This window comes from Salmo salar, chromosome 21 (genome assembly GCF_965601325.2).
Source record: "Salmo salar chromosome 21, fSalSal1, whole genome shotgun sequence".
Taxonomy (NCBI): domain Eukaryota; kingdom Metazoa; phylum Chordata; class Actinopteri; order Salmoniformes; family Salmonidae; genus Salmo; species Salmo salar.
In genome coordinates, this window is record NC_138311.1 from 36,017,634 (window position 1) to 36,032,311 (window position 14,678).

The 14,678-nt window shown below is 42.4% G+C and overlaps 1 protein-coding gene across 2 annotated transcripts in view; it reads left to right on the forward strand.

The window, feature by feature from the left end:
* LOC106582264 (dual specificity calcium/calmodulin-dependent 3',5'-cyclic nucleotide phosphodiesterase 1A) overlaps positions 1 to 14,678 on the forward strand; it is a 95,048-nt gene that overhangs the window by 66,822 nt on the left and 13,548 nt on the right. For both annotated transcript variants that reach the window (XM_082967135.1, XM_082967136.1), the window contains 4 exons: positions 1,483 to 1,596; positions 9,599 to 9,781; positions 13,551 to 13,617; positions 14,176 to 14,292. In XM_082967135.1, coding sequence (XP_082823261.1) covers positions 1,483 to 1,596; positions 9,599 to 9,781; positions 13,551 to 13,617; positions 14,176 to 14,292 — 481 coding nt within the window. The remainder of the gene's footprint in view (positions 1 to 1,482; positions 1,597 to 9,598; positions 9,782 to 13,550; positions 13,618 to 14,175; positions 14,293 to 14,678) is intronic.

Genomic DNA, 14,678 nt, shown 5'->3' on the forward strand with positions numbered 1-14,678 from the left:
GAGAGACATACACACACACACACTGGGAGAGACATACACACACACACACTGGGAGAGACATACACACACACACACTGGGAGAGACATACACACACACACTGGGAGAGACATACACACACACACTGGGAGAGACATACACACACACACACACACTGGGAGACACACACACACACACACACACACTGGGAGAGACATACACACACACACTGGGAGAGACATACACACACACACTGGGAGAGACATACACACACACACTGGGAGAGACATACACACACACACTGGGAGAGACATACACACACACACACACACTGGGAGAGACATACACACACACACACCAGCCCAGATCCGTTCTGCTGCGGCAGGACCAGTGATCCTGACAGTTCTCCTACTTACAGTAAAGACACGTTCCCTCTCTGCCTTCTGTGCCTTTGCAGTTCATGAATAAAAAACAGAGTTTAGTTTAGTCCTTGAACTACTGCAGGATAATGACAACTGCTTCCCTTGTAGACCTTTAATGGCAGTTTCAAGGACATTGGCTTTGTGTGTTTTCTCAAAAAGTTCAGTGTACACACTGAAAGCTATAGTTGTTGGCATTGTAAAGTTAGTCAATGTGATTCTGTGCTGTAGGACTTAAAATCCATCTGAACCATCTAAAATAGAACAATTTGATTATGTGGTAGAGTATTCATTATTATCAAATATCTGTCATGGCTGAACTGTTTTACTACTGCTGCTATCTGCACAATTTTTTAAAATTATTTTACCAGGTAAGTTGACTGAGAACACATTCTCATTTACAGCAACAACCTGGGGAATAGTTTCAGGGGAGAGGAATGAGCCAATTCTAAGCTGGGGATGATTAGATGACTGTGATAGTATGAGGGACAGATTGGGAATTTAGCCAGGACACTAGGGTTAACACCCCTACTCTTACGATAAGTGCAATGGGATCTTTAATGACCTCAGAGAGTCAGGACACCCGTTTAACGTCCCATCTGAAAGACAGCACCCTACACAGGGCAGTGTCCCCAATCACTGCCCTGGGGGATTGGGATATTTTTTAGACCAGAGGAAAGAGTGCCTCCTACTGACCCTCCAACACCACTTCCAGCAGCATCTGGTCTCCCATCCAGGGACTGACCAGGACCAACGCTGCTTAGCTTCAGAAGCAAGCCAGCAGTGGGATGCAGGGTGGTATGCTGCTGGCTAATCAATAATCAATAACTGTAATATGTATACTGTCTCAAATTCTCAAACCATTGGTCTTTGACCTAACCCGGTGACATATAGGCTAGTATTAAAGCTGACTGTCAGTTGATATAGAATCCAATGTAGGCCTACAGAATAAGTGGACTCTTTGACACATAATGTAATGGCACAGTTGAGTCGTATTGATGTACTGTTCTCCATACTGTAAGTATTATCGAGTGTTCATCAGCTCATATATAAAGATGAAATATGGATCCACCTTGCTCTTTACAGATTGCGATGCCTGGTGAAGCAGCTTGACAAGGGAGAAGTGAACGTGGTGGACCTGAGGAAGAATATAGAGTATGCAGCCTCTGTTCTAGAGGCAGTCTATATCGATGAAACCAGGTGAGTGCATTTCAAAGAAATTCCATTCCATGCATGACTGCATCAAGTATATTGCACTTTCTGCACGGCTGAAGGTACAGGAAAGAACAGCACAAATACAACTCACACTCAGATTGTTATTATTATTCATTATTATGAAGGTACAGGAAAGAACAATACAAATACAACTCACAGAAAATACAAGTCATATATATATAAAACATATTCTGATGATAAAATTCCTTGACAGAATCGAGTGCAGTACTACCAGTGCAGCACTATTCTGTTTTAGTGCCTTAGCTCAGACAGTTTGGAAAGTGGCGTTTCCAATACAAACAGTGTCTTTGTGTATGCTTATCAAAGCCCTTCAGTTCTCCCTATGTTTCTCCGTTCTCTTTCTGTGTCTCAGTTCTCTCTGTCTGACCTTTTATTCTACTGATTAAGGTTGTCCCTCCAGCCATCAATGACTGGTGTGTGTGTGTGTGTGTGTGTGTGTGTGTGTGTGTGTGTGTGTGTGTGTGTGTGTGTGTGTGTGTGTGTGTGTGTGTGTGTGTGTGTGTGTGTGTGTGTGTGTGTGTGTGTGTGTGTGTGTGTGTGTGTGTGTGTGTGTGTGTGTGTTGAAGCCAGAGACAGGGAGAGAACGTCAGGGGGGAATGTCTGTCTTCAAATGGGATGACAGATAAACTGAAAGGAGGCTGATCCACTCCCTGCTTTACTTCTTCAACTCCATGTGGGAAGCTTTCCATCTCTCCATGGAGGAGACTATTAAACTAGATTCTGACTGAGCCCCACACCCTTCTCAGTCTGGGCAGTTGTGGCTGTAGCTGTTTATGCAGACTGCAGTGTGTCAGCTCAGCTATGCTCTCCAACGATAAGCAGGTGTTTGCGTAGCCTGTAGACTGATCACATGCAGGCATGTTGACAGAGCTCATGTTCTACATCTCTCTCTCCCTGTCCGTCTCTCTCTTTCACTCTCTCTCTCTTTCCCTCTCTCTCTCTCTACTTCTGTCAGTCTCTCTTGCTCTCTCTTTCTTTCTACCTGCGTCTTTCTTACTTTCCCCTCTCTCTCTCTCTCTCTCTCTCTCTCTCTCTCTCTCTCTGTCTCTCTCTCTCTCTCTCTCTCTCTCTCTGTCTCTCTCTACTTTGTCTTTATCGCGCTCTCTCTCTCTCTCTCTCTCTCTCTCTCTCTCTGAGGCCCCAATTCTATCTCCCTCCCTTTAGTATTGGCTCTTCATTAACAAGGCTTTGGTCCTCAGTGCTAGAACTCTCTTCAATCACCACAACACAAGGCATGTTTGCCAGAAAGCACTGCTACAGTTCCAGAAGTTTGATCCAAACAAAATAATGAAGTCGTTCTTTGTGTGAATCCCAAATGGCACCATATTTACTATGTCGTTTATTCTTGTTTTTTACGGTCGTTCAGTGTTACAATTTCAGAATAATTACTTGCAGAAGGAAGTCCTGACCTGCACCCGTATCACCATTCTATACACCTAATTTCCTTACGTTAGTATCTAATCTAATGCTAACACTATAATTACATAATGAAAAATATCTGCTTCTCTTCTCCTTCATTGGCCACATTTTCATGAAGACTAAAGATCTGTTTTCCAGTTAGTAAATCACCAAGGCTATTTTCCTCAGTTAAATAAGATGACTCACTGTGAGACAGGAAGAAGGGAAACATAACAAACTGCAATGAAGTCATTCTTTGTGTGCATCCCAAATGGCACCATATTTACTATGTCGTGCATTACTTGGTCAGTGCCCATAGACTTTTATTGAGTCATATTTGTGTAGTAATTTTGTTTCCCATCATAATAAATAATGATTTATTTTCACGGTCGCTCAGTATTACACTTTCAGAATAATTACTTCCAGAAGTCCTGACCTGCACCCTTATCGCAATTCTAGATGCCTCATTTCCTTACGTTCGTATCTAACCTAATGTTGACACTATAATCACATCATGAAAAATATCTGCCTCTCTTTTCCTTCATTGGCCACATTTTCTTTCACATGAAGACTAGTTAGTAAATCACCAAGGCTATTTTCCTCAGTAAAACAAGATGACTCGCTGTGAGACAGGAAGAAGGGAAACAAAACAAACTGCAGTGGAAAGAGAACCTGTCAGTTACACTTCATCCAGTTAGAACTCCATTCAGCCTTCAGAAAGACATTTACTGGAGATCACACCTGCTCCATACCAGGACAGGTAAACAGACATTTACTTGAGATCACACAGCTCCATACCAGGACAGGTAAACAGATATTTACTGGAGATCACACAGCTCCATACCAGGACAGGTAAACAGACATTTACTGGAGATCACACAGCTCCATACCAGGACAGGTAAACAGACATTTACTGGAGATCACACAGCTCCATACCAGGAGAGGTAAATGGACATTTACTGGAGATCACACAGCTCCATACCAGGACAGGTAAATGGACATTTACTGGAGATCACACAGCTCCATACCAGGACAGGTAAATGGACATTTACTGGAGATCACACAGCTCCATACCAGGACAGGTCACATGCGCCGGATACAACAGGTTTAGAATTAACAGTAAAATGCTTCCTTATGAGCCCATTGCCAACAGTGCTGAGTTCAAAAGTAAGACAAAACACAGTAAAAACAATAACGAGGCTATATACAAGGAGTAGCAGTAGCGAGTCAATGTGCAGGGGTACAAGGTAGTTGTGGGGATGGAGGTAATATCGTATGTACAGTGCATTCAAACGGCTTGAATTCTTCCACATTTTGTTACATTACAGCCTTATTCTAAAATAAATTAAATAAAACATTTTCCCCATCAATCTACACACAACACCTCATAATAACAAAGCGAAAACAGTTTTTTAGAAATGTTTGCAAATGTGTAAATATATAAACAGAAATACCTTATTTACATAAGTATTCAGACCCTTTGCTATGAGACTCAAAATTCCATTTAACATCCTTGAGATGTTTCTACAAATTGTTGTACATGATTGGGAAAGGCACACACTTGTCTATATAAGGTCCCACAGTTGACAGTGCATGTCAGAGCAAAATTCAAACCATGAAGTCAAAGGAATTGTCCGTAGAGCTCCGAGACAGGATTGTGTCTAGGCACAGATCTGGGGAAGGGTACCAAAAAATGTCTGCAGCATTGAAGGTCCCCAAGAACACAGTGGCCTCCATCATTCTTAAATGGAAGAAGTTTGGAACAACCAAGAATTTTCCTAGAGCTGGCTGCCCTGCTGAACTGAGCAATAGGGAGAGAAGAACCCGATGGTCATGCTGACAGAGCTCTAGAGTTCCTCTGTGGAGATGGGAGAACCTTCCAGAAGTACAACCATCTCGGCAGCGCTCTACCAGTCAGGCCTTTATGGCAGAGTGGCCAGACGGAAGCCACTCCTCAGTAAAAAGCACATGACAGCCTGCTTGAAGTTTGCCAAAAGACACCTAAAGGACTCTCAGACCTTGAGAAACAAGATTCTCTGGTCTGATGAAACCAAGATTGAGCTCTTTGGCTTGAATTCCAAGCGTCACGTCTGGTGAAAATCTGGCACCATCCCTACGGTGAAGCATGGTGGTGGCAGCATCATGCTGTTGGGATGTTTTTCAGTGGCAGGGACTGGGAGACTAGTCAGGATCAAGGGAAAGATGAACGGAGCAAAGTACAGAGCGATCCTTGATGAAAACCTGCTCCAGAGAGCTCAGTACCTCAGACTGGGGTGAAGGTTCACCTTCCAACAGGACAACGACCCTAAGCACACAGCCAAGACAACGCAGGAGTGGCTTCGGGGCAAGTCTCTGATAGTCCTTGAGTGGCCCAGCCAGAGCTCGGACTTGAACCCGGTCGAACATCTCTGGAGAGACCTGATAATAGCTGTGCAGAGACGTTCCCCATCCAACCTGACAGAGCTTGAGAGGATCTGCAGAGAAGAATGGGAGAAACTCCCCAAATACAGGTGTGTCAAACTTGTAGCGTCATACCCAAGAAGAATCGAGTCTGTAATGACTGCCAAAGGTGCTTTTACAAAGTACTGAGTAAAGGGTCTGAATACTTATGTAAAAAAATATATTTTTAATACATTACACCTGTTTTTGCTTTGTCATTATGGGGTATTGTGTGTAGATATATGAGGGGGAAAAACTATTTAATCCATTTTAGAATAAGGCTGTAACGTAACAAAATGTGGAAAAAGTCCAAGGGTCTGAATACTTTCCGAATGCACTGTACATGTGGGTAGAGGTAAAAGTGACTAGGCAATCAGGATATATAATAAACAGAGTAGCATCAGCGTATAGCAGCAGCGTATGTAAAGTGTGTGTGTGTGTGTAGTATGTGTGGGTATAGTCTAGTATGTGTGTATAGAGCCAGTGTAAGAGAGTCAGTGCAAAACAGTGAAGATATAGAAATAGTAAAGGGGGTCAATGTAAATAGTACAGTCAATTGGTGCAAAAGATCAAGACTCATGATTCATCTGAAATAAACAAACAATGGAGTTTTGAAAACCAGCTACTACGATAATTGTTTTTGACTTTTGCTTTGGTGAATAAATTCACACCTACTCCTTCCAAAATCATGGCCATTAACATGGAGTTGGTCCCCCCCTTTACTGCTATAACAGCCTCCACTCTTCTGGGACGGATTTCCACTAGATGTTGGAGCATTTCTGTGGGGACTTGCTTCCATTCAGCCACAAGAGCCTTAGTGAGGTCGGGCCCTGATGTTGGGCTATTAGGCCTGGCTCACAGTCGGCGTTCCAATTCATCCCAAATGTGTTTGATGGGATTGAGGTCAGTACTCTGTGCAGGCCAGTCAAGATCTTCCACACTGATCTCGACAAACCATTTCTGTATGGACAAACCATTTCTGCTTTGTGCACAGGGGCATTATCATGCTGAAACAGGAAAGGGCCTTCCCCAAACTGTTGCCACAAAGTTGGAAGCACAGAATCATCTAGACTGTCACTGTAGTGTTAAGATTTCCCTTCACTGGAACTAATGGGCCTAGCCCGAACCATGAAAAACCGAACACAGACCATTATTCCTCCTCCACCAAACTTTACAGTTCGCACTATGCGTTGGGGCAGGTAGCGTTCTCCTGGCATCTGCCAAACCCAGACTCGTCCGCCTGCCGAATGGTAAGTGTGATTCATCACTCCAGAGAACACGTTTCCACTGCTCCAGAATCCAATGGCGGCGAGCTTTACATAACTCCAACCGATGCTTGGCATTACACATGGCGATCTTAGGCTTGTTTGTGGCTGCTCGGCCATGGAAACCCTGGCATTATATAGCTGAGCCATGAGGAGAAAGCCCACCAGATATACCCTGGCATTATGTGGCTGAGCCATGAGGAGAAAGCCCACAAGATATACCCTGGCATTAGGTGGCTGAGCCATGAGGAGAAAGCCCACCAGATATACCCTGGCATTATGTGGCTGAGCCATGAGGAGAAAGCCCACAAGATATACCCTGGCATTAGGTGGCTGAGCCATGAGGAGAAAGCCCACCAGATATACCCTGGCATTATGTGGCTGAGCCATGAGGAGAAAGCCCACAAGATATACCCTGGCATTAGGTGGCTGAGCCATGAGGAGAAAGCCCACCAGATATACCCTGGCATTATGTGGCTGAGCCATGAGGAGAAAGCCCACAAGATATACCCTGGCATTAGGTGGCTGAGCCATGAGGAGAAAGCCCACCAGATATACCCTGGCATTATGTGGCTGAGCCATGAGGAGAAAGCCCACAAGATATACCCTGGCATTAGGTGGCTGAGCCATGAGGAGAAAGCCCACCAGATATACCCTGGCATTATGTGGCTGAGCCATGAGGAGAAAGCCCACCAGATATACCCTGGCATTATGTGGCTGAGCCATGAGGAGAAACTGAACATGTTTTCTTTGTTCATTGTGTGTTTCTGTTAGCAAAAAAATGTAGATATAGCCTGGAATAAAAGAAAAAGCAGCAAACGCTAAAAATATTTAGCTCCAGATATGGGGCACTTATGTATGCAGAGGGTGTGTAGGTCAGTCTCACACTTTAATCTTCTCTTTGTACCAGACCGGGTTATAACACATTCCATTTAGTTTTTCTGGATTTATTTCAATGTATTTTTATTATTTTTACTGCTCTCTAGGGTTGTTATTATTGCTTGGATAACCTTATTTACTATAATGTATTCATTCTTTGTGAGGTATAGTATGGTAGGGTTATGAGGTATAGTATGTTAGGGTTGTCAGGTATAGTATGGTTGGGTTATGAGGTATAGTATGGTAGGGTTATGAGGTATAGTATGGTTGGGTTATGAGGTATAGTATGGTAGGGTTATGAGGTATAGTATGGTAGAGTTGTGAGGTATAGTATGGTAGGGTTGTGAGGTATAGTTTGGTAGGGTTATGAGGTATAGTATGGTTGGGTTATGAGGTATAGTATGGTAGGGTTATGAGGTATAGTATGTTAGGGTTGTGAGGTATAGTATGGTAGGGTTATGAGGTATAGTATGGTAGGGTTATGAGGTATAGTATGGTAGAGTTATGAGGTATAGTATGGTAGGGTTATGAGGTATAGTATGGTAGGGTTGCTGAGGTATAGTATGGTAGGGTTGTGAGGTATAGTATGGTAGGGTTATGAGGTATAGTATGGTAGGGTTATGAGGTATAGTATGGTAGAGTTATGAGGTATAGTATGGTAGGGTTATGAGGTATAGTATGGTAGGGTTGCGAGGTATAGTATGGTAGGGTTATGAGGTATAGTATGGTAGGGTTATGAGGTATAGTATGGTAGAGTTATGAGGTATAGTATGGTAGGGTTCTGAGGTATAGTATGGTAGGGTTATGAGGTATAGTATGGTAGGGTTATGAGGTATAGTATGGTAGGGTTCTGAGGTATAGTATGTTAGGGTTGTGAGGTATAGTATGGTAGGGTTATGAGGTATAGTATGTTAGGGTTGTGAGGTATAGTATGGTAGGGTTGTGAGGTATAGTATGTTAGGGTTGTGAGGTATGGTATGGTAGGGTTGTGAGGTATAGTATGTTAGGGTTATGAGGTATGGTAGGGTTATGAGGTATAATATGGTAGGGTTATGAGGTATAGTATGGTAGGGTTATGAGGTATAGTTTGGTAGGGTTATGAGGTATATAGTATGGTAGGGTTATGAGGTATAGTATGGTAGGGTTATGAGGTATAGTATGGTAGAGTTATGAGGTATAGTATGGTAGGGTTATGAGGTACAGTATGGTAGGGTTATGAGGTATAGTATGGTAGAGTTATGAGGTATAGTATGGTAGGGTTATGAGGTATATAGTATGGTAGGGTTATGAGGTATAGTTTGGTAGGGTTATGAGGTATATAGTATGGTAGGGTTATGAGGTATAGTATGGTAGGGTTATGAGGTATAGTATGGTAGAGTTATGAGGTATAGTATGGTAGGGCTATGAGGTATAGTATGGTAGGGTTGTGAGGTGTAGTATGGTAGAGGAGGTGTAGTGGAGGATGGTAGTATGGTAGAGTTATGAGGTGTAGTAGTATGGTAGGGTTATGAGGTCAGTAGGTAGGGGCGGGGTGGTAGAGTTGTGAGGTATAGTATGGTAGGGTTATGAGGTACAGTATGGTGAGTGAGGTATAGTCTGGTAGGTTATGAGGTATAGTATGGTAGAGTTATGAGGTATAGTATGGTAGAGTTAGAGGTAGTATGGAGAGTTAGAGGTATAGTATGGTAGAGTTATGAGGTATAGTATGGTAGGGGAGGTGTATGGAGGTATGAGGTATGGGTAGAGTTATGAGGTATAGTATGGTAGAGTAGGGGTAGGGTAGAGGTATAGTATGGTAGAGTTATGAGGTATAGTATGGTAGAGTTTTGAGGTATAGTATGGTAGAGTTATGAGGTATAGTATGGTAGGGTTATGAGGTACAGTATGGTAGAGTTGTGAGGTGTAGTATGGTGCTGGTACATTTATGTAACGTGTATTCTATGTGAGCCAGAGTGTGACTCTGTCCCTTGATGTCCCCCTACCAGGCGTCTTCTGGATACTGAGGATGAGCTCAGTGACATCCAGGCGGACTCTGTGCCCATGGAGGTGCGTGATTGGCTGGCCTCGACCTTCACCAGGAAGATGGGCGTGGTCAGGAGACGACCCGAGGAGAAACCACGGTTCAGGAGCATCGTCCATGCCGTGCAGGCTGGCATCTTCGTCGAGAGGTCACACACACACACACGCACACACACGTACGTTTGTTTTACTATCCTTGTGGGGACCAAATAATTGATTCCCATTCAAAATCCTATTTTCCTTGAACCACATAAACCTAACTCCTAACCCTAATTGTAACTCTAAGCCTAAAAAGCCATTTTCCTTGATTTACTATTCCTTGTGGGGACAGGCAAAATGTTCCTTGTTTTACTGTCCTTGTGAGTTCTTCTGGCACCCACATGGATAGTAAAACCCACACACACACACACACACACACACACACACACACACACACACACACACACACACACACACACACACACACACACACACACACACACACACACACACACACACTCTTTTTCGTTGAGAGATTGTACTTTCATGAGGCATGGGGAAATAACCCTATAAGATAATTATAGTAGGCTATTGATATTGATAAGTATGCAGAGACATGTACAGATAAGTACAAAAACAACATACCATCAGACCATCAACACTTATTACAAGCTCCTATGAATTACTTCAAAGGTAGTGTTGTTTCTTAAAAGGAAAACACAACTGTCATTCTGCCTTTCAATAGAAAATAGTTATTATTCAAAACCTGGGCACAAACAGACATGGTGGCTTTCACTTGTGGTGTTGCTCTTAGAAGTAAAGAATAACAGACATTCTGCCAGTAATAGAAATGGACATTAGTGAAATGTGCGTACAATTTCTTGAGCATAATTGCCTACTTACAGTGGGCACCAACATGAATATGTAAACATAATATTCAGCAATGCGTCTCAATGTCCTCGAGCTGCTGGTAGGGCCTGTGTCTCACTCTTATTCCCATGGCAACTACTAGGCTATTTCAGTGTGCCATAGACACCTGTTGGAAACAATCCTCTACATCTTTATCTCCTGAAGCTGAATATTACAAAATGAAAGGCACAATGCAGGTGTTTGAGATTTCATGCTCGGTTCGACAGTTGGAATTTTTATTTCTTAGTTTATTTCTCAAATTAGTCCAACTAAATAGGTTAATGCTTAATGTGTTTTGATGGTTTCTTCTTTAGTGGCCAACAGTATAATTTGAGTTATAAAATGTGTGTTGTAATTCCACATGTTATGAATGTTGTAAGATCTGTCGTTACAGTTATAAAGTATGTCCGTCAATCTGGGTCTCTTCAACCCAGATTATCCTGTGAAAAACTAACAGGTCTGTGACTACAAACATTCTCAGAGAAGAGGAGAGAGGAGAATACAGTCAAAGCCCAGCCTGCCAGATTCTTCTACTCTTTTATTAACTACATGTAGGATGAGTTCCAAATTGTACCCTATTCCCTATATAGTGCACTACTTTTGACCATTGCACGTAGAGAGTAGGGTGCCATTTGGGACGCATCCCTCTTCTCTTAAATTAGCATGACACTTGAAGAACAGAGTGAACATGGCTGGGTTCCAACATGTCACACCTTTCTTTGTTGCTGTTTCCAAAGCCCAGTCTTTCTTTGTTGCTCTTTCCAAAAGCCCAGTCTTTCTTTGTTGCTCTTTCCAAAGCCCAGTCTTTCTTTGTTGCTCTTTCCAAAGCCCAGTCTTTCTTTGTTGCTGTTTCCAAAGCCCAGTCTTTCTTTGTTGCTCTTTCCAAAAGCCCAGTCTTTCTTTGTTGCTGTTTCCAAAAGCCCAGTCTTTCTTTGTTGCTGTTTCCAAAGCCCAGTCTTTCTTTGTTGCTGTTTCCAAAGCCCAGTCTTTCTTTATTGCTGTTTCCAAAAGCCCAGTCTTTCTTTGTTGCTGTTTCCAAAGCCCAGTCTTTCTTTGTTGCTGTTTCCAAAGCCCAGTCTTTCTTTGTTGCTGTTTCCAAAAGCCCAGTCTTTCTTTATTGCTGTTTCCAAAAGCCCAGTCTTTCTTTGTTGCTGTTTCCAAAGCCCAGTCTTTCTTTGTTGCTGTTTCCAAAGCCCAGTCTTTCTTTGTTGCTGTTTCCAAAAGCCCAGTCTTTCTTTGTTGCTGTTTCCAAAGCCCAGTCTTTCTTTGTTGCTCTTTCCAAAGCCCAGTCTTTCTTTGTTGCTGTTTCCAAAGCCCAGTCTTTCTTTGTTGCTGTTTCCAAAGCCCAGTCTTTCTTTGTTGCTGTTTCCAAAGCCCAGTCTTTCTTTATTGCTGTTTCCAAAAGCCCAGTCTTTCTTTGTTGCTGTTTCCAAAGCCCAGTCTTTCTTTGTTGCTGTTTCCAAAGCCCAGTCTTTCTTTGTTGCTGTTTCCAAAAGCCCAGTCTTTCTTTGTTGCTGTTTCCAAAAGCCCAGTCTTTCTTTGTTGCTGTTTCCAAAGCCCAGTCTTTCTTTGTTGCTCTTTCCAAAGCCCAGTCTTTCTTTGTTGCTCTTTCCAAAAGCCCAGTCTTTCTTTGTTGCTGTTTCCAAAGCCCAGTCTTTCTTTGTTGCTCTTTCCAAAAGCCCAGTCTTTCTTTGTTGCTGTTTCCAAAGCCCAGTCTTTCTTTGTTGCTGTTTCCAAAAGCCCAGTCTTTCTTTGTTGCTGTTTCCAAAAGCCCAGTCTTTCTTTGTTGCTCTTTCCAAAGCCCAGTCTTTCTTTGTTGCTGTTTCCAAAAGCCCAGTCTTTCTTTGTTGCTGTTTCCAAAGCCCAGTCTTTCTTTGTTGCTGTTTCCAAAGCCCAGTCTTTCTTTGTTGCTGTTTCCAAAAGCCCAGTCTTTCTTTGTTGCTGTTTCCAAAGCCCAGTCTTTCTTTGTTGCTCTTTCCAAAGCCCAGTCTTTCTTTGTTGCTGTTTCCAAAGCCCAGTCTTTCTTTGTTGCTGTTTCCAAAGCCCAGTCTTTCTTTGTTGCTGTTTCCAAAGCCCAGTCTTTCTTTATTGCTGTTTCCAAAAGCCCAGTCTTTCTTTGTTGCTGTTTCCAAAGCCCAGTCTTTCTTTGTTGCTGTTTCCAAAGCCCAGTCTTTCTTTGTTGCTGTTTCCAAAAGCCCAGTCTTTCTTTGTTGCTGTTTCCAAAAGCCCAGTCTTTCTTTGTTGCTGTTTCCAAAGCCCAGTCTTTCTTTGTTGCTGTTTCCAAAGCCCAGTCTTTCTTTATTGCTGTTTCCAAAAGCCCAGTCTTTCTTTGTTGCTGTTTCCAAAGCCCAGTCTTTCTTTGTTGCTGTTTCCAAAGCCCAGTCTTTCTTTGTTGCTGTTTCCAAAGCCCAGTCTTTCTTTGTTGCTGTTTCCAAAGCCCAGTCTTTCTTTGTTGCTGTTTCCAAAAGCCCAGTCTTTCTTTGTTGCTGTTTCCAAAGCCCAGTCTTTCTTTATTGCTGTTTCCAAAAGCCCAGTCTTTCTTTGTTGCTGTTTCCAAAGCCCAGTCTTTCTTTGGCCTTATTTAACAGTCCTGTCTCATCCCTCCCACTCACCCCTTTCAACACCCAGCCTTTGGTTCAGTTCTGGCTGGCCAAAAACTATTTTATCTACAAAGAATGCCTTCTCAAAAGCCTTGCTGCCTTTTAGTTAAAAAAAAAATGTAATTACTGTTCATCCCACCATTACTGGTTATTGTTGAAAACAACGGAGGTATTGTGTCTTTATATGACGGTAGCGTTTTGATACCATAAAGGGATGTATGCAATTGAAATCATCAGCCGTTGTTTGTTGTCCCTGTGTTTTCTATGTATACAAAGTACATATACACGAGCTGCCACAGCAGGCAAAACTGATTTTAAATGAAATCATTACAACCACTTATTATTCTAACATTATTTCAACCCGTTTTGCCCGCTGGGCATATTGCAATTATTTTGTCTAACTACCTAATGATTGTGTATCTGTCTTCAGGATGTACAGACGGACGTCTAACATGGCTGGGCTGACATACCCTCCAGCTGCCATCGCTGCTTTGAAGGTGCTTGATACTGTACATCATATTACCATTACTATGCCTACTATACAGTAGGTTAGTCAGCTAGATTCAGCCTGATTTTTGTCAGAGCAGATTGTCGTGGGCTGAAGTATAATTCTAATAAAATGTTGAACACTACAAATTTAGCACGAGTATGCTCAAAAAGAGATTGAATTTTAAAATATAAAAATAACAATCACTTCATACCTTGATTCCATTGAGACATGATCACATCTTTCTTTTTGCATGTGGGTATATTTGGGAACAGATTTCCTCAATTACACTGATTTTAGCTGAATTCCTTGTGATTTGATCTAATTTTTGGAGATGGGAATGATGCCATTTTAAAACACTAACTGTGTCATATCGTTCATAATGATACAGAATACAGGCTTTATTACAGCTGTACAAAATGGACCTGACTTTATCATAACATCATCCTATTCTGAAATCCATAGAGATGATAAAATGTGTTACTGTGTAAAAGTAATATGTTTTATTTTATAGAACCCAATGTGTGTTCTATTTAATTCTGTGCTGTCATCATCTGATTGTTTACAGGATGTAGATAAATGGTCCTTTGATGTGTTTGCGCTCCACGAGGCCAGCAGTGAACACGCATTAAAGTTCCTGGTGTACGAACTGCTCACCCGCTATGATCTGATCAACCGCTTCAGGGTTAGTCTCTCTTCAGTCTCTCTCTTGATCATTAACGTCAGGGTCTGTGTGTGTAAGTGCATCTATCTCTGTGTGTAAGGGCATCTATCTCTGTGTGTGTGAGTGCATCTATCTGTGTGTGTGTAAGTGCATCTATCCTTGTGTGTGAGCGCATCTATCTCTGTGTGTGTGAGTGCATCTATCTGTGTGTGTGTGAGAGTGCATCTATCTGTGTGTGTGTAAGTGCATCTATCCTTGTGTGTGAGGGCATCTATCTGTGTGTGAGTGCATCTATCCTTGTGTGTGAGTGCATCTATCAATGTGTGTGATTGCATCTATCATTGTGTGTGTGAGTGCATCTATCTGTGTGTGTGTGAGTGCATCTCTCTGTGTGTGTGTGAGTGCAT